The sequence below is a fragment of the Paroedura picta genome, chromosome 4 (genome assembly GCF_049243985.1).
Source record: "Paroedura picta isolate Pp20150507F chromosome 4, Ppicta_v3.0, whole genome shotgun sequence".
NCBI lineage: Eukaryota > Metazoa > Chordata > Lepidosauria > Squamata > Gekkonidae > Paroedura > Paroedura picta.
The window spans coordinates 116,377,243-116,397,447 of record NC_135372.1 but is presented as its reverse complement, the minus strand read 5'-3'; the positions used below and the strand labels follow the sequence as shown (position 1 = coordinate 116,397,447).

Sequence of the window (20,205 nt, the reverse complement as noted above, 5' to 3'; positions counted from 1 at the left end):
CGGAGATTACCTGGATTCCATTTTGACAGAAGTCCTAAAGAATAAAGAAACAAGGAAAACCACAAAAATAGGACATTTTAATTTATTTATCATATTGCCAGTGGATAGGTCTGTTTCTCTCTGTTTGCTTTAATTATTAGACCGTCCTTATACTCTTGCATGATTCTTCTTGGTATGCTAACCAATCTTGTTTCAGTTCTCACACCTGGGTGTGAGAACGACTGACTGTCTTGTATTCACACTGCATTGGGGATCAAAGGGGCCAACTGTGAGAGAGGGAAATTGGAGTCTATCTGTGTGGGTTCTTATATTATTCCTTGTCTTTGACAATGCCTGTGATGCTGAATACCTGTAGTTGCTGCCTTGCCCTAATAAAAATTGCCTCAGGTGTTTGTCTTTGTGGGTCTAATTTGAACTGCACCCCAGGGCTGTAAAAGCACCATACTATAAGAACCTGCAAGAAAGAAGGGGAATTTGGGAGGGGGGGGAGAGAATTAAGCCCTGTACACCAGTGGTCCCCAACCTTTCTGAGGCTGGGGACCGGCAGGGCAGCGGGCCGCGCCTGCGGCCTGCGCATCGGCGCATGCGCGAATGCGTCATGCGTGGCCAAAATAGTGCATGTGCGGCACTTTCGCACATGCATGATTTCGGCCGCGCATTGCGCACATGCGATGCGCGGGCGCGGCCCTGATTTCCTCTCCCCGCCCTCCTGCAGTAAGAAGCTTCCTGGGCCGCAAGCTTGCACCCTGGGAAGTTTTTTACTGCGGGGGGGCGGGGAGAGGGAGCCGCAGCCCAGCGCCATGGCCTTTGCGGCCCGGCACCGGGCCGCGGCCCGCAGGTTGGGGACCACTGCTGTACATCACAAGCTGCTATTCAGAGAAGTAGGTGATTTTTCCTGAATCTTCTCAATAGCCACTTGTGCTGTATTTTGTTTAGGACCCCCCTTTTCAGGACAAGCAGGAGGCTATGAAGAGGAAGGTGGGGAAAGATTTTCCCCATCAGGTTCTTCTTCCACTGGATCCAATTTCCACTGTGTTCAACACAATATTTTGTAAAATAATATTTTGTCATCTCAATCTGAAGAATAAATATTAAGATAAGACTTTATTAAGGTTATGTATTAAACAGTAATGACTGGGGAAGGCACTGGCAAACCTCCCTGTATTGAGTCTGCCAAGAAAACGCTGTAGGGCATCACCCTTAGGGTCAGACATGACTTGGTGCTTGCACAGGGGATCCCTTTACCTTTTATTAATGACCATATCTAAGTGTGGCCATATTTTCACTCTTGTTTTAAAACCTAAGAAATGGTAGGAGCGTTACAGTAGTGATATTTAAGTGATCTGTGAATTGCACAGAAAACAAGAACATGTTGCTCTTGAATTTGCTCTTTGGGCAGAGAAAAATATTTTGTCTCAGGATAATCCTGAGAGAATAATCTTGGTTTATATATAAGCAGTAAGAAGTATGGGGGCAAGTACTCAGAACTCTGTGGAAGACAAAACCAACACAAATCAGCCCCAAAGTCACCCAAAGTCAGGGTCCACTACACTGAATGTGCTGGATGAAAATCAGTGCAGAATGAAATTAAGGGACGAGCTAGAAGGGGGAATAATAACACCTGATCCTGCACATGTCAGCCAAGGAGAGAAAGAGAGCAGTTCTGCATTCACCTCAGAGAACAGCAGTCAGCACAGCAAGCCATCTATCATGGCGAGGATCCAATGGGTGGAAAGAAAGGCAAGGAATATTTCCAGCATGATTTTGCTTCAGATTTAACTCTGAAATCTAAAGACAAATTGGTATTCTGGCACACAATAGCCATATTGCCACCCACCCACCCACCCACTAGGTTTTGAAAGAAAACATGCAAAATTAAATATAATTTGTATTTTTTAACCTATGCAAGGATCAAGCTATTTAGGGCTTAAACTGAATGAATTTTTAATAGATGTCAAGAAGTGAAGGAATCCAAATCTGCTACATAATGCCAGATAAATTCACATAAAACACACACAGTCCTCTTTAAAGAGTAGACTATCAAATTCTATTTCATTGGTTAGTTGTGGGTTATGTAATGCATTGTGTTGTGTTAACATCTCAGTGAATTCTATTAGAAAGTCTCTTTGTACCTTGTAAGGCCCCCAATTTTGATATTTTATTTTGTATTAGGGATTATTACCCTGTTTTTCATCTCTTAAAAATACAAGTGATACATCAGGGTGTTTGATGTATCCATGGTGATTAAAGGTAGCATAACCAAGATGAGGAGCCAAAACACAGGGAAACAGCTACTTCTCTTTCATCTTCAGATGAGCTTTTTCAGAGTTGCACCAGTTGGGTGAACAGGGCTGCTAAGATTTACCTAAAGTAAAGGTACGATGAAAGAGGCAGAATGGAAGAAATTGTTGTCAAGAGTGTTGCTGATTAGCAGAGATGGACAGAGGATGAAAACTCTGTCGAATCACCCAACAGATTTCTCAGAACTGAACCATTCCAAAGCTCAAAGAAACATGAGAAACTATGCCCTATGCAGCATCAAATAAAAAAATATAAGTTAACTATTTCTTACCTTAGATCAGGGGTAGTCAACCTGTGATCCTCCAGATGTTCATGGACTACAATTCCCATGAGCCCCTGCCAGCATTTGCTGGCAGGGGCTCATGGGAATTGTAGTCCATGAACATCTGGAGGATCACAGGTTGACTACCCCTGCCTTGGATGACTTTGAAAAACTAGCCTAATATTATTACCAACCAATCACTTCTATTTTACTATCTATCCTAACTATCCATCAAAAATGCCCTGGTATGCCATTTTTCCTGTTGCCATTTTTTAAAAATCCTGCATACTTTCATTATTAATTTTCTTCTTTCATTCATTTTCTTTTTGGTATTGCTACCTCAATTACCAGTTGAGTACCCAGCTTGCTGGGGGGTAAATGGTAATGACTGGGGAAGGTACTGGCAAACCACCCTGTATTGAGTCTGCCATGAAAATGCTAGAGGGCATCACCCCAAGGGTCAGACATGACCCAGGGTGTTTCCGCACAAGGACCAATGTTGCCAATTGGTCCCACAAAGCGGAAACGCTATTTTTAAAAGTGCTATCTTGGCGTTATGCATACCTGCTTTTTTAGTGGAATCCAGTAGCTTTTCATTTGTTTCCCACAGGTTTCCAGCCTCGCTAAAATAGCTAGACAGGAGGCAATTATTTCTGTGCTTTGTCCCGCCCCTGCCTGTCAATCAAACGTACAGCCAATGGGCGGTTGTTATCATGCCCCGGGAAAGCCCCTTTCCCTTTAAGAACAGGTTTTTATAAAAAAAAACACACACACCCACATTGCAACGAATATGCCTTGATTCGTTGCAACGGAGAGATCCGTCTAGCTGGCAGCTGGCGTGTGAGCTGGCGATTCATCGTTACCACGCTCCCCCGAGTGAAAAGAACCTCCCCCCCCTGAATGGCCTCGATTTTCGGCCGAAAATAAAGGGAACTTGCAAACGGGGCTGTGTTGTGCTTGGGGACTTAGGGGAGCTTTAAAGCAGTTCTGTGGAGGGACTGTAGCCGGAGACGTCTCGCTGGGTGAATGAAGGCTTGCTGGTTCATTGCTTTCTGCTCGCTCCAAGAGAAAAAAAATGGCGACCACTTCACTGGAAGTTCGGAGGAGAGAGCCAAGGGGAGGGACTTTGTTGGAACCGCAACAATGGGAACGCACAGGTTTTTTCGCTAGTGTTGCAGATTGTTAGCAAGAGTGTAGCACTTTTCAGAGGGTGAATCCACTTTTCCTGATTTCCCTTTAAGCGCTACAATGAATCACTTTTTGCGGGATTGTTTCAGGAGTGTGGCAGATTGTGTGCGACGTCTTGTGGAACTGCAAATTAGTAGTGTTTACAATTTGCAAGCCTTCTGCTACATTAAAGTCATGCGGAATGGCCCCCTGTGCTTGCACGGGGGGATACCTTTACCTTTACCTCAATTATACATTCTATACCAGTTTTTACACATTTGGCATAAAAGGCATTCCTTTTACCTGTCATATTTCTATCAAATTTTGTTAGTATGGCTGAGGAAAAAGATGACTACAGTCAAACCAGAGATATTACAAATTTGGTATATTCTCCAGGTGTTTCAAGGATGAAAAATCTATAGCTGGGCTGTCTGCCAGAGAGCAGCTGCTTATAAAAGCAACATTAGCCTCTTTCAGCTGTTACAATTTTGGCACTCGTATAACACAGAAGGGAAAATCATGCTACTGGTGACCCTCCTGCTATGTACTGTTGCTATTTTGTGTGAATAGGACAATACATGCATTTTCAACCATACAGTCAGAAAACCAAATTTTTTGAGAGCATATATTTGCCTGAACCAAAGCTAGAAAATATGCACATTGCCCAATTCACACAAAATGACAACTGTGCATATTGGGATGATTATGGATAGCCCCATTCTCCACTTATGTGTGGCTTGAGCACAAATCCGTAATGACAGAAGATCGCTACAGAGTGACTGCAGTCTCAATGGATCTAGTCATTGAAAGCATCTGGCTTGAACACTGGCAAATTTTACTACCTTCCATATGACCCTTGACAACATTTCCCTCACAACATGGCCTGCTTCTCCCAGATTTCTAAATGGATGCCATTTCTCCCTAGTTCATTTATAAGCAGCCAGCATGTAGCAAACAGTCATCTGAAGCTGCTCTCAGATGCACCTCAGAACCTGGAATTGAGTCAGAAGCATGTATTCTACTCCATAAAAGCTTATGCGATAATAAATCTGCTAGACTGATGTCACATATGCATTGTGAAGTTCAAGAAGATTGAAATGTGATTGTAAATCATGCTTCCGGCATAACAACCAGTCAATTCAGAAGCACATTTAACCCTGCCCTTCTCTTTCTCACATATTCTCAACAACAGTGGGGCAGGGGCTGAAAAATACTTGATGTGATATATATACATTTGTCTTTTGGGTGTGCCAAAATACTACCTTCCTTTTTTGGATTTGCTTAAAGTGCTGGACAGGGATTGCATTCCAGAAATAAATTAAATTAATGCTGCTCGGACGTTCTCATTAAAAATGTCCTGCAGGAAAGTCAGGAGTCTTATTTGAAGCACCTTTTTGTTTTCGACGAGGAGACTGCCTCTTCATTTCTAAATACTATTTTTGCTGTCTTGCGGACCAGAACCTTAGCAAAGCAAACACGTGTATTCTTATGGTGAAAAAATACACACATGTTCATTATTCCCAAAGTGCAACATCAAGCAGTGATTGTGGTCTAGTAATCATGGAAATAATTAACTTGCATCTGGGCTGTATAACTTCAGACTGCAAGTGTGATCCCATCACTGGGAGTCTTTAAGCAGCGGCTGAACAGATCCTCATCTTGGATGCTTTAGACTGATCCTGCATTGTGCAGGGGGTTGGACTAGATGGCCTGAATGGCTCCTTCCTACTCTATGATTCTATGATCCTATGATTGAATCCTCTGTTGTTGTTGTTTTTTAAAAAACATCCCTCAATAGTAGAAAACTAGCATATCAGAACTGAATATTTTTCTTTAATGTCTAGTTTTTTTTATATCAGAGGAATGATTTGCATGCATTCATGTGGACTACCATTAGCAATCAGGAACAGGGGTAGATGGGAGGAAAAAATGGTCCCTCCTTGCCCGCTTGCAGGGGGGAAGGAAACCTCCCCCCCCGCTGGTGCTGCGGCCGCTTCCTTGGGGCCTGCAAAGCGCTCTCGCTGCCAAGGGAACCTTCCGCCACCCCCGCATTGCCGGCGCTCAAAGCACTTTGAGGGCCCCAGGGAAGGGAAACTCCCCCCCCCCCCGAGAGTGGGCAAGTAGGGAGAATGGGAGGTGGAGAGGGAGGGCCAATCAGGGTGCTTCAGCTTCAGGGTGCTGTACCCTGATTGGCCCTATTCCATCTTGGACTGCCAGGACAGTCTCCACCCCCAGGTCTGTTTCACAAATATATAAAGAGGAACAATGGATAAGCTTTTGTGTGCAAGCCCACTTCTTCAGTACACTCTTTGCACCCAAAAGTATAAGCATAATCTTGAATAAAAATTGGTTGGCACTAAAGTTGCCACTGGACACAAATTTTATTTTGCTGCTTCAGACCCACTTGGCTACCCACCTAAATCTACTATTCTAAGACAGGTTCTTTAAACTTAAACGTTAGACCACTATATAAGCTTCCCATTACTGTGAAGCTGTAGTCTGGGCTGCCTGTCCTTTGTTAGCTCCACATAGTAATGACAGCCATCAGTGCCTATCTACCCTCTATGGCAGTAGTCCCCAACCTTTTTATCACCAGTGACTGATCAATGTTTGACAATTTTACTGAGGCCTGGGGGAGGGGTAGTCTTTTGCCGAGGGACGACGCCACTGCCACCTGAGCCCCTGCTCCGCTTGCTTTCCTGCTGGTGCCCCTGACTTTCCACCACCCACTGGGGGGCGCTGCCAGCAGCAGCTGTGCAGTGCCACGCCAAGGGGGAGCCCCAGCTATGGCGGCCACCAGAAAGCACCAAAGGTGAGTCAGCGGCAAAGCGGCAGGGCAGCCCCTGAGGCAGCAGCTGGTAGGAGGACAAGGAGAAGTCGCGGCCCAGTACCAACTGGTCTACGGACCGGTACCAATCTTCAGACCAGGGGTTGGGGACAGCTGCTCTATGGATAGCCCAGGAAGAAATTTTGTCTAGAATCTGGCATCCCCAGACTATCATCTCCTAAGTGTCACAGTTCTGTGAGAGCATGAGATAGCCCATTCATTGTTCTGTCCTGGCTAGAACTATTTACATGACCACACCTCAAGTACTGGATACTTAAGAGAACTTCAAGCAAGGCACCTTGCCCTGAGATAAATGTTTCCTTGAAATTGCCTCCCCCCCCTGCCTGCCAGTCTACAAACAGGGCTCATAGTTCACTACAAGAAACTGAAGCCTCAATAACTGAACTTACCTGTACAAGGCAGATGCTGTTCTCTTCAGCCCTTTCGGTCTGTTGGGCTTTGGTTCTCCAGCCATGTTTATATCTGCAATAAACAGCAATTAGGCATCAGTACTATGGTATTCACTTCCTGTTCCTGATGCTGACTATTATGGACAACTTTTTAAGTGCTCTGAACACTAGAGCTTTTTAAAAAAAATTAAATGCAGCCTTTTTGAGGTACATTTAACACAAGGCAATGACTATTTATGAACCTTTTAGATAAAGCAACATATGCAAATGGTCTTTTCCCATCTGTGAAAGTAGCAGATATAAAAGATCCATTTAGCTATCTGGTTTTATGCAAGGTTCAGCTAAGTCTATCAGTGGATCGGTCCTTTGATCAAGTAATTAATCAGTGATGTAAAATACTTTTGTGCCATTATTCTTATGTGGTCGTGAAGCATAAGACAAGTCCTGGTTAAGAAGGTCAGGGTCAGGGTCTGGGTTAATGCAGGCATAATACTATACCCCCACCCCAAATCCAGAATACCCTGGAGAGCGTATATTCGACAAGTGCTTTGACAGCTGCACTGGCTTCCAGTTGAATTCTGGATCAAATTTAAGGTATTCGGACTTACCCATTAGATCCTTAGCAGTCTGGGCCTGCATACCTGAGAGACCGCCTTTCTATCGATGCCCCCAAAGAGCGCTTCACTCTGCTAACACCAATAAATTGGTGGTATCTGGCCACAAGAAGGTACATCTGGCCTCTCCTGGAACAGATCCAGGCCCTGTTGGAACTGGCACAGTTCAGAGACTGTAAGATAGAGCTCTTCTGCCAGGCTTTTGGATGGTCCAATGACACTAGTAATATCTACTAGACCCCCTATTGCAAGATGCCCCAGATCCCAGTCTGGTTTCAGGAGAATGGGAAAAATCTGGGATTGTTGATGCTGATGTTCAAGCCAGATTGTCATTCTTGGTTTTAATTTAATTTAAAATTTGAACGTAACTGTTTTAAGAATTTGTATGTCCAGAGGGAAATTGATGCACACTGCCCTGAGCCATCTTGCTGGGAGGGCAGTACAGAAACAAAAAGAAAGATAGAAGATTAATAGTATGAGAGAGGGAAAAGAATATGCATGCCCAGAGGTCTATCCTGATTTCTACTTTTGGCCAATATTAGATCTGTTCAGTCCTCAATCTTAAGAGGAAAAATTACTTGTAACGTTTTCTTTTTGTTCTTTATTATAGAAGTGTGCTTTAACAACAACAATAAAAAGGAAATATCCCACTGCTTACAATTTGCACCCAACAATTTATACGGATGACTGCTGGTTAATCAGACAGAATATTATCTGATTAACCTCCTGATTAAGGCTTGAAGCCTTAATTTGAACACAAGAAGGTGTTACATATGGAATTATACTCCTTACTGCCATGTTGAAACTCTCTGGTTTATTTTAATATTGTTAAAATTACCTTCTGCTTTCAATACTATGCTGCCCTAGCTAGTCACACCCAGTAGCAGCTGTCCCGGAGAAGCCTGGGTGGCAAGCCCAGCTGGAGCAGAGTCAGAGTTCAGTCCAAGTCACCGGGAGTTAAACAAGTACAGTGCAGAGCAAGGCAAAGAACAGTCGAGCAGTCCCAAGGTCAAAGTCCAGAGAATCCGATAGTCAAACAAAGCCAGTTCACTATACCAATGCAGTATGCAAGAGTGAAGCCAGGGGTCAGTTGCCAGAGATCAATCAGACATTCACAGGAACAGAGCCAATCCGGGGGGGGGGGGAGGTAGTTGCATAGCTTGCATCCATGCCTGAAAAGTCGCTTCTGTCTTCCTAAATGCAGCCCAGCTAATTAGCTGCACCTGGGGGGATGACTCACCCATCCCCCCGAGCTAACCCAGCTGGCCCCCATCTATTCTGGCAGCATTCCTGGAGCCTCTGGCTTCTTCAGTGTTCTGCCAACCCCACTTTGTCTGAGATGCTCAGGTGATTCATTTGTATCTGATTCAGACTCCTGCTGTGGCAGTGTCCATGATCTCTCATATGCCGGGCCCAGCTGACTGGAGCAGCCCTCCCCAGCATCCCTGTCAGAATCCCCTGTTTCTTCAGCCTCTTCAGCCAGAGCTGCCAGCTCCAGTTGTTCTGGCAACCCCTGGGAGATGGGAAGTGGCAGCGGGGGCATGAAAAATACCCAATTAAGTCTTTGAACCTGTTTGTTAGAATGCCAGTGCTGTATGGCAAGTGTCTTATTTCATCATTAATATACCCCTCATACTACCTTGTACTGAGTCAATCCATGGGTCTGTTAAGGTCAGTGGGGTCTACCTTGACCTCAGGCAGAGGTCTTTTATATCACCTACTACACTCTCTACCAATGAGCCATGGTCCCTCCCCAGTTAACATTGCAAATAAGATCTCATTTGGACAATCCATTGTGCACACACACAAATGTGAAATGCTCAAAATCCAGTCAGCCCTTTCCTTGATAAGATTACCTCATGAAGAATTCATCATTTTACAAAACTATACCTCTTGTTTACAATTACAAGTTGCTTTCTTTCTAGCAGAAAAACAAATGCCCAATATTGGGCACATGGCTTTGACATGTTCCTTGGCACCATCTTCCATTCAGCGCATGCTAAAAGCTGTGCTACATGCAGAGGCATGTCTGAAGTAACCTGATGTGATCTCATGGACAGTTTGCAATTCTAGTGATGGGGAAGAATGAGATTTTTCTGATCTGCTAAGAAAATCTCTGCCCTAAGCCTTCATATGGAAGGGTGTGTGTGAAACGTGAGGACAGAGAAGCGTGACCAATTTTCACGGTCTGCATGAAAACAGAACAAAGTAACGACATCTATAAAGGCACTGCTCGATAGAAGTGAAGCATAAGGAAAGGTGAAGAATCCGTCTGTCCTGCTTTTTCTAGCTGGAGGCAGGAGGGATGCTTGCATGCCTGACAAAACACTCCACATGGTCCTTGCGGCTCCCTCGAACACCTTGGGACTTTGCCAGCACAAAGATATAGCATCAAAAATGACAGATGTCCTTTCATTCAAAGCCAAGTCAGACATTTTGAATTGGAGATGCCAGTGTCACAATAGGGAAGCTTGAAAAGATCCATTTTGGGTGAAGCACTGCAAAGATGGATTCACAGAGAGGAAAGATCCCAGAGTACATATCTCATTTGTGGGTGGCCACCTTGCATCACAGATTCTGTTAAGTGGCACAACCAACTGGGGCTTATCAGGCTCCTGGAAAGACAAAGGAAGTCCCATGGGCCTGGCTATGTCATGGAGTTAGGCTACAATATAGAAGTCCACCTGCTCTCCAGGCCACAAGGCAATAGTGTTTCAAGGCATGCTAAAACTCACAACGGTAACTTTGGCAATTCTCTGGAAGGCACTTTCTCTGTTTAGGTCAAGGCACATTTTAAGAACTCCCTCAGCAATGGTGATCATGTTCCTTGTTGGGCTGGGCAAATGGCTGCACAAGAACATAAGCAGAAAAGGCAGGTTGTTTTACTTCAGGGGACCTTCCATTGGTTCATGTGGGGTTTGCAATAAGCTGAGCAGGAGGCGCTAGTGATACAGAAGAGTCTTTCCTTAAACAAATCTGCACCTCTCTCTCTGCATCTCCATGAGTCACCATGTCGCTGTTTCATTATTCTCTATATTCCTGTGTCCCTCAGTTATTCCCTATCTTCTTTCTTAGCTCAGTTATTGAGTTCCACATGCATCAATATATCCATGGGTGAGCATGGGAAACAAGCTGTATACCCTTGTGTATTTTTGCTTGTCTTCATTTGGGGAATTGTTGTGAACAATGTTTTCATCTTGCCTGTTTTCACTGGCCAATTACCCACTTTTTGTGTCTTTATATGGCTTTATTTTATGCCTTTTCATGTCCTATGGGGAACAGACACCGTTTACATCCAATTCATGCAAAACCAACATTTCTACTGAATTTCATTAATATGGACAAGGAAAAGCATGCCAGCTGTTTCGTCCTGAGTGTGGACAAGACATAAATGAAATTTCTTTTGAAATTAGTTGTCACGGAATTTGGGATCATCCCAAGAAATAAGCAGCATGGATTATATGAGTAATAAATTTGCATGGATCGCTTTGACAGCATAGACCAGAAAGAAGATATCAGTGTGGACTGAAGTGCATTGCATAGTTATTTTTTCCATCATTTTCTTAATGAAGAAAACTTACAGATTTTTGACATTTGTATTTTTCTGAATGACAACTTGAAGGGAAGGGAAGGCCAATGATTTGTTTTCAGTGACCTCCAATCACAGCGTGCTGAGCAATTCTCTTTGAACCACTCCCTCAGTATTTTTAAACATCAGCAACCAATCAGCGCAGAGGTCTGAGTGCTTCTGCATTTCATGACAACAGGAATTACATTTATTTGTCTTGTGAACATTTAAGAGCCAACCTCAGCCCCAGAAAAATACATTAGCTGCCACATTCCCATGCCACCTAGCCCAGAAGTCACAGAGGGAGCTGTATTTCAGTTCTCCAGCTTTGGAGACTGAGAGGTGACATCTAGGAAAAAGTGCAAGTTGTTTTGAAGGACTTGAGAATAGATTGCCACTAAGTAAATAACATCTTGCTTAAAAAAAAAAGGGGGGGATGTCAAAATGTTCCCATTCTCATTTCAGGTTGTTATACCAGATTTGCACAGGATGGAAATAGGTTTTGTGCCTTTGTACAGGTGTGTCTAGCACTCCTGTTGCCTTCCACATTGCCACCACCTACTGGGAGAACAAAAATGCCAATTTCTGATTGAAAATGTTATCTTCAACAACAATTCTCAGTTTATACCGGGCAACAAGAGCTTCTCAGCTGGTGACATTTCAAAGCATCGTGCAAAACGATTGCGGCTAGAAACAGTTCATTTCAGGCAAACAGGTAATATCAGCACAAGCTCTGTCGCTCTTCTACATGGCTGTCTTAAACACTACAGTATGTCAGCAGCTGCAGTTTGCAAGATGTGTGTAAAATTAGTGATCAAAACATACCAGCAACATATTGAATCTGTGTAGCGATCAAAAGAGCAATGCATTGAATCCATGAAGCTGCTTTATAGTGAGTCAGACCATTGGCCTATCAGTGACTGGCAGCAGCTCTCCAAGGTCTCAGCAAGGTCATTTGCATCATCTCCTACCTGATCCTTTCAACTGGAGATGCCAGAAACTGAACCTACAATCTTCTGTGTGCAAAGTGGATGCTCTACTAGACCGTTTATGCACTGGAGGTTTTATGCTAGGTTGCAGGCTGGAGTTTTAGTTGGGTCAGGTTGCCCCACCTCTTCCTGCACCCACACGGGTGACCATTTGGCCTGGTGCACCTCATCTGCCCCCGATTTGTGCTTCTGCACGAGATCTGGGGCAGTGAAGTTCCCAGTGCATAAATGGTCCTAATGAGCTACGTACATTTTATACCCAAGGCCAATATGAATATTATGCCTGTTATACATATTTCATTATGCAATATGGACATTATATGAACAGCTGAACCCCAAAGAGGACAGATGTTCTTGTTGCATAAAGCTCAGGGAATGGTGCAGTAACAGATGACATATTGCTTTGTGAAGATGCAGTATATTTAGTTGTTTCCATTGGGCAAATCAGGATTATATCCAGTCTCTGAAATGTATAGGGCATCAGAAAGTTGCTTCACCTCCCTGACAGTTATCAGATATGGTTGGTGCTTCTGTTGATGCACTGGCTGACCTCTGGATGGGGAAATGATCCGGGTTGTGGACACAATTGGTTCTGATGCCCTCTCTTAAGGGTTAGAGACCAGACAGAACTTTGATTTACTGAGGGGCTGTGGGCAATGAAACAACAAGACAGTGGCTAGAATGATACTAGAGGAAGACTCAAAATAAGACATGGGTGAAAGCTCATTTTAAAATTTACTCCATGGCTGCAATGATGGCAAAGAAACAACACTTTTCAGCCATGATTGTACCTGCACAGTGTAGGCTGATGGATCTGTTCTTGTGGCTAGAAGCCTATTGGGAGTAACAGCCCCACTCTAAGGTGACTCTACCCACCATTATTTTCAATAGACAGGAAAAAGCAACAAACAAGGGAAGGACAATAGAAGACCAGCAGAACCAAATCAAAGTCTCAGAGGATCTCTGCAGCACTGAAGGTGGGGAACATTTCTGCAAGCCCATCAGAACCAGTGCAATGCCCCAGAAGAACCAGGGCAACTGTGTCAGTGCAAACTGGGCAGGACTAAGATCAAGCCAGGAAACTGCTTTTGGAGAAAATGTCAGGCAGTTTCAAAAGTGTGTAGAATGGAATCCCTGCAAGCTACACACACAATCTCTCCAAGTGGGGGATGGATTACATTTTTGAGGTTCCAGTTATAAACCACTCCTCCCCGGAAGGTCTCCCCAGTGCTTCTTTTGGAAAGGACAGGTGTTCAAGAATGGCTCAAGAACAAGCCAGTAACCAAACTTGCAGGGAAACTTCACCTGTGTAGACCACTCCCAGAAAGACACTGGAAGCAAGGCAAGCATCCATCCTACGCTCACAGCTCTCCTCCAAGTTCCAAAGGCAGATTTAGAATGACAAAAAGGTAGTCATGACTTCTGGAAGGAGCTCTCCAAAATAACTCCATGATAGCTTGGCAGGCACTTTAGTCACACCACACAAGCAAGGGAAACATGTTCACAAAACTCACAGCCTTCCCCCCAGGCTGAAACATACAAGTCCAGAGAACACCCATCAACCATGGTGAATTCGTCCACTGTGCAGAGAAATGGAAACACCTGTGGAGTCACTAGGCCACCTCTAAAGTCCCCAAAGACAGGTTCAGAAAAACTTCCAACTGTGTCTCACCAAAGTAACCCCATGACAGCTTAGCAGGTACCTCTGGCAAACATGGAAACCCTGTGAGGCATGCCCACTCTATCCCAAATACTCTCTGGTTGGGCTTTTTGAGGCTGATGTGATGGGCTATGGCTCCTTCTCTTCCCCCCTCCCTCCTGCCTCTTCCACCTACTGTCCCTTCTGCCTCTGCCTCCTGGCTTTCTTTGGAGAGCTCTTGCTTACATTTCATGAGCTTTGCATTCCAAACAGCAATGCTGTCATTTATCCAGGGGGTCACAGATACAGGCCAGTTTTTACTCCTCTTCCATGCAGAAAAGAGGCAATCTGGTAGTAATACACACCTATAGCCTCTGTTCTCTTGTGGGAGGGCCTGGCTCCAGTGCTGAGGTCAGTGCCCAGCTCAGCACATGAAGCAGGGAGATGACTTGCCCCAGGCTGAACTTATGGGTGCAGGGCATGTCAGTGGTGTCCTGGAAGGGCTTGAGAATGCTCAACATTTGGACGAGGTTCAGCCAGTCCTTGAAGCTGATGTTAAGCTCCTCTTCCCCATGAAGGATGCTCATGGAGATAACATTTGGCACCATGCTCTTCTGCTCCACCAAACATGCAATCACAGTGTAGATAAAGTTCTAGCAGGTGAGTAAATCAGAACCAGGTGAGTCAGTGTTCAGGCTCATCCTCCTTCTCCCGCCTCTTGCGCAGCAGATAGGCAGACTTGATGTTGCACGTGAAGTGGGATGTCAGGCACCAGCTGGTCTCCAACAAGAACTGCATCTCAAGGGTGGCAGCACCCCAAGTGGCCTTGATAGTGCTCCCAACCCCAATGCATCCTTCACCACCAGGAGAAGCTTAGGCAGCAGGTGGATGATGTCCTTCAGGTTACTCTGTATCATAACAGTGATGTTTTGTGTTGCAGTGGTCTGCATCCATATCCTGCCCATGGAAGATAACGGCTTTCTAGTCTGGTGGCAAGAGTGTCTTCTCCTGGGGCCTGGGCTATGTCCCAACAATTCAGAGAGAAGAAGAGTTGTTTTTTTATACCCCACTTTTTACTATCCAAAAGAAGTCTCAAAGCAGCTTACAATCGTCTTCCCTTCCTCTCTCCACGACAAGACACCCTGTGAGATAGGTGGCACTGAGAGAGCTCTGAGAGAACTGTAACTGACCCGAGATCACTCAGATGGTCCTCTGGTTGCCACCAGTGGGCAGTGCCGATGAGGTAGCTGTGCCACTGAGTGCTCCAGTGGTTTGCCATGAAATGCATGGTACTGCCTTGTGCTATAGAGAGCTCAGCCTTGATAATTGCTACTGTGGAGTGGTGTATGGTGGGGAAGACTCATTGGCTCATGATCTTCTGCAAGGGGAATCCCATGGAGTCAGATGTTGCTGTAGCTGGTGAAAGGCTACATTCTCCATGAGGGAAATGGGTTCGTCATCCCCAGCAATTATCTCATTGATGAAGTGAATAAGTGCTTTCTGAGCCCTCCACATAGGCCTTCTAGATGGCACAGTTGCCATCCCTGGAGGAATGACCTCTTGGAGGATGGTCTGCCTTGATGACTCACCCAACTCAGTAGGAAGCCTGCAAACCATGAACTGGCAAAATTCATGACAAACTTTACTTCATGAAGCCATTTGTGCGCATTCCTAGTGCTGGACAGCATCAAGTTTTCCTAAAAGAGGCAAATTGCTTAGATCCTTTCCAGTCTGGGTTTGGGTCCTGGTTGTGAAACAATCTTGGCCATTATGGTGGGTGACCTGTGTCAGAGACAGACAAGAGTGCAAACCATCTGATTCTCCTAAATTTCTCAGCAGCCTTTGATACCATTAATCATGGCATCTTTTTGGATTGCCTTTTTGAGCTGGTATTCGGAGGTGTGGGTTTTAGAAGGAAGTGCTGGGAGTTTGTTGCTCAACTTTTGGGGTCCCACGAGGCTCCATCTTGTCCCCTGTGCTCTTCTAATATACAAATGAAACTGCAGTGTGAGATCATCTGACTGGGTTGTCACCAGTATATGGATGACATTCAGGTCTATTTCATGCTTCTAGCTGATCCCAGGGAGGTTGTAGAAACCCTGAACTAGCATCTGGAGGCAATTCTGGAATTGAGGTGTGTTAATCTCAACAAGATGGAAGTTTTACAGGTTGGTGTAAGGTCTGACTTGGGATTTAAGGTGACACCTGTTCTGGGTGGGGTTGTGCTCCCTTGAACTAATGGGTCCATAGTCTGGAGTTGCTCTTCAACGTAAACATACTGTCAGATAAGAAGATGGCAGTTATGGCCAAGAGTGCCTTTTACAAGATTTGATTGGTTAGCCAGTTGTTCTGGCGTTTCCTGGCAGAAAAGATCTCGCTAGATGTACATCTAGATGAAATTACTATAATGCACTTTATGTGGGGCTGCTCTTGATGCAGAATGCTGCAGTCTGAATGTTGTCTGAAATGTGTTGTAGTGACCATGGTTGTAAAACAATTTTTTAATTTTTAATCCCCGTTGCAGAAACACTCCAAAATCCTTAATGGACCTTAAAAAAATTGGCAACTAGCTATCAGAATCACCAGTTAAAATTTTCCATCTCGGATTAAAGCTTTTGTTGATTAATCCATTAACTATGTTGCTTTCAGTTAGCAGTACAGTCACCAACTCCAGCATGGAAAATTCCTGGAGAGCAGGGGACAGTACTAGGGGAGCATGCAGTTTTGGGAGGTAAGGATGCTAAGCAGGGATACCAGACGCTACCTTCCAAAACTTACATTTCTTTGAAGGCAACTAATTTCTGTAGTCCAGAGATCCATTGTAATTCTGGGAGAACTTTGAGCCACACCTTGAGACTGGTTTGCAGACCTGTATGAAAGCCAACTAGTAGAGCTTGGTGAAGCAAGGACAGGTCTACATACCTACTCATAGACTTCCTTTGCAGTTCTTTGCAAATAATATGGCACATTTGTGGTAGATCTGCTAGAGCAGTGGTTCTCAATCTGGGGGTCAGGACCCCTTTGGGGGTCAAACAACCCTTTCACAGGGGTTGCGGCAGGGCAAGCAGCGGGGGGGGGGGGGGCGCCATCCACACAACAGCCTTGGGGGGTAGATCGATATAGAGCGTTCATCTGTATGGAACAGTGGAAAAGAGCAAGATTGGCATGGTGGGACAGGAGGCAGAACTGAATTGAGAAAGCCCAGAAAAAAATCTATTGATATACAATCATGAACCATGGATCTTCACGCCATTGGTCAGTTTCAGTTTAATTTCAGTGAAAGAATGCTTGCATAATTTTATGGCTGGGGGTCACCACAACATGAGGAGCTGTATTAAAGGGTCGCAGCATTAGGAAGGTTGAGAACCACTGGACTAGAGGTTTTCTTTGAAAAAATAAGCAGATGTTCTACAACCAGGTGTGTGGGTGTTTTTGTTTAGTAGTTTATTTTCTGCAGTGTAGCTTCTTGCTGCTGAATATAACGCCCTGGAAGTGATGATGATATTTGCTGTAATGTACGCTACAGCAGCACTGAGGTCCCAAATCAAATTAGGCATCTAATGTGGTGAGCACCGTGCAAAACACAAAAGACTTATTCACCGGGTTTTGCTTCCATGATACGCAACTACAATCCAAACGTGTTCACCTATTATCAAAAGCAGGCCATCCATTGCATTGCCACAAATGATCCCACAGAGCAGTGAGGGTTTTTTAAAATCACAAACTGCTTAATGTGAGAATATGGTAGACAATCCACAGGATTTCCTGAGGGATAATCTAGATTACCTCCAGTGCAAACATAACATATGAACAAGTTCACAGTGCGATACCTTTCCTGCCGGATCTTATTCTTTACTTTTAGCTTTATTATCGTTTACATGAAAGAGTTACGAACCTAGCAGCTTTATACTGTTCATGAGCTCATCTTTAATATACTGGTTGATGTTGCATTATGTTGTAACACAAAGCCCTTGCTCTTGTTTGAATAAATGATTGAATGGAAACCTCTAACCCTGCTTTTCTTGGCCAATTTGAGAACATCCCTAGAAACATTATAATTCAATAGTCTCAGATTAATCCTCTGGATTAAATATCTCGATTTATTTATTTTACAACATTTATATCTTGCCTTTTTGCGCTGATAAGGGCAGATAAAAGAATTGCATCTCAAAAGAATTTAAAATCAATAAAAATATATCAAGAAAACCAGAACTAAAATACAAATGCAAAAATATAAACACAACAATTAAAACAATGGACAGGAAGAAGCAATCCCTGAGGGATTGACAAATGAAACCAGTGATTGCCTTATGCTTGTTTGGGCCCAACTAGGAGCTTCTGGTCTTTTCTAAAATTGGCCAGGAAAAGCAGATTTTAAGAAAAACCCTACTTCACACTTTTAAAAGGCCTGTGTTTTTATTGTGCATATTACAATGGAATAGTCTTCTGATATTTGTATGTCATTTTAGTCTCCTGTACCTTTTCTGCATGGGGCAAAAAGGCCGGGCTGGTGCTCAGGGGCTAATCCCAACTTCCACACAACACAACATATGGTAGGGGGGGCTTTAGGCCCTCTATTGCCCCACAGAAAGGGACATTCCCTTTACTGCTGCAGGTGCTGATGAGGCCTATCCCAGTGCAGGCTGTAATCAAGGGGATATTCTGAAGCTGTATAGGGCCCTCCTTTCTATCTAAACCAGGGGTAGTCAAACTGCGGCCCTCCAGATGTCCATGGACTACAATTCCCAGGAGCCCCTGCCAGCATTCGCTGGCAGGGGCTCCTGGGAATTGTAGTCCATGGACATCTGGAGGGCCGCAGTGACTACCCCTGATCTAAACAATCCAACTCAAAACGACCCCACTTATATAGGCTGCAAAACCATTTGTTCTGTTTTATATAAAACGAGCCTTGCTTATAATTGTTGTTCATTGATTTTCATGGGGGTCATCGATTTTCCAGGCTAGTCCTGAAGTAACATTCTTGGGGAATCTTCACAAACTTGACTAAATGCACAGCCTCCAGACTACTGTGAACTGGCTATCTCAGGGACTGTTACACTACTAAAAGGCTGGGCAACATCTTCAATAATGTTCTTTTAAGGATTTCTACGGAATGCACAGCTTTTTTTACCTCAGGCTGCAAAGCTCCCTCAGGCCTGTCCTTTTAGGACTCTCATTGGGGCTGTAGAGCTCTTTAGCTAAGATTGTTGGTTTTTCCAAGCACAACCATTTAGCACTTTGCTGAGAGCTTCATGCCTTCAAGGCAAGGATGCTCTCAAAACAGGCATGCAACCATTTTTTATGATGTTTCCTTTTTCTGCTAGAAGTTCTACATTGTTAAGAGAGCAGCTTTCAGTAAGAAAACCACTACCGAGGTATATTCAGCTCTGTCTGTCACAGAAAGATCACTCTCGCAATTCCATAAAGACCTTCAGGTTTCTGAGATATTCTCTTTAGGATGCATAGGCCGAGCTCTTACACATATATTTGAGAAAGGATGCAAGAAGTCCTTACCCAATGTCTGCCCAGCAAGCACTCTTCCATTTTCCCCCAAGACAGCAGCCCGTGCGTGCCTCTCATTTGAGTACTGTACAAATGCATAGCCTTTGTGAACGGAGCATCCCACCACTCTGCCATACTTGGAGAAGATGGTCTCTACATCGGACTTTTTGACCACTGCTGTGTTGAGGTTTCCAATGAAGACTCTGGAGTTGATGGACTTGGGGTCGTTCTTGTTCGTGATGTTACTTGTCTGCACTTTCAGTGACATCTTGACACCTGAGAATCAAAAACAGGGAGGGTCAGCAAGGTAGTGACTCTCTACAGCAACAGTCTGATGGAGGCAATAAAAGGTGGAATAGGAGAAAGAAGACCCCAACTCAGCAGACAATTCAGTGGGGTTAGGACTGGTGAAAATAAAGGTGGTATACTGCATTTGTTCATTTATAAGATTTATATCCTCCCTTTCTGCCCTCATATCATAAGAACCATCAAAATCAACAAGATCATTAAAACAATTAAAACAAAGCTAAAATATACATAAAAACAATTAACCAACTCCATTTGCCAGGCAGATTTCATGCAACACTAAATAACAGAACTTAAAAAACAACAGTTTTTTGCCATCTTAAAGACTCACATGCAGTTATTGTGGGGGGAAAAACCTTTCCAGAGCTCTAAAAAGCCTCAGGTCCAGAGCTCTGGAGAGTGTTTATTTAGAAAGAGGTCCAATAAGTGTCACAGAGATTTAACTACTTCTTTTGTTGGTTTCCATTGTGCTGAGTAAGTCGAAATGGTGTTAAAAAGGCTGAAAGCCTTTACCTTTAAATCTGCTGATGATGCAGGAGACTGTGCAATCCACTGAGAGCAACTGGTTTAGACTGGAGTAACTCTGCATAGGATTGCACCATCTGGTCTCACTTGTTCAT

The 20,205-nt window shown here is 44.2% G+C and overlaps 1 protein-coding gene across 3 annotated transcripts in view; it reads right to left on the bottom strand.

Moving 5' to 3' along the window:
- The window catches only part of RALY (RALY heterogeneous nuclear ribonucleoprotein), a 285,956-nt gene that overhangs the window by 29,419 nt on the left and 236,332 nt on the right, over positions 1-20,205 (bottom strand). For all 3 annotated transcript variants that reach the window (XM_077335298.1, XM_077335295.1, XM_077335296.1), the window contains 2 exons: positions 19,292-19,555; positions 6,968-7,040 (listed from right to left, as the gene is read on the bottom strand). In XM_077335298.1, coding sequence (XP_077191413.1) covers positions 6,968-7,040; positions 19,292-19,547 — 329 coding nt within the window. In that variant the 5' untranslated portion in view covers positions 19,548-19,555. The remainder of the gene's footprint in view (positions 1-6,967; positions 7,041-19,291; positions 19,556-20,205) is intronic.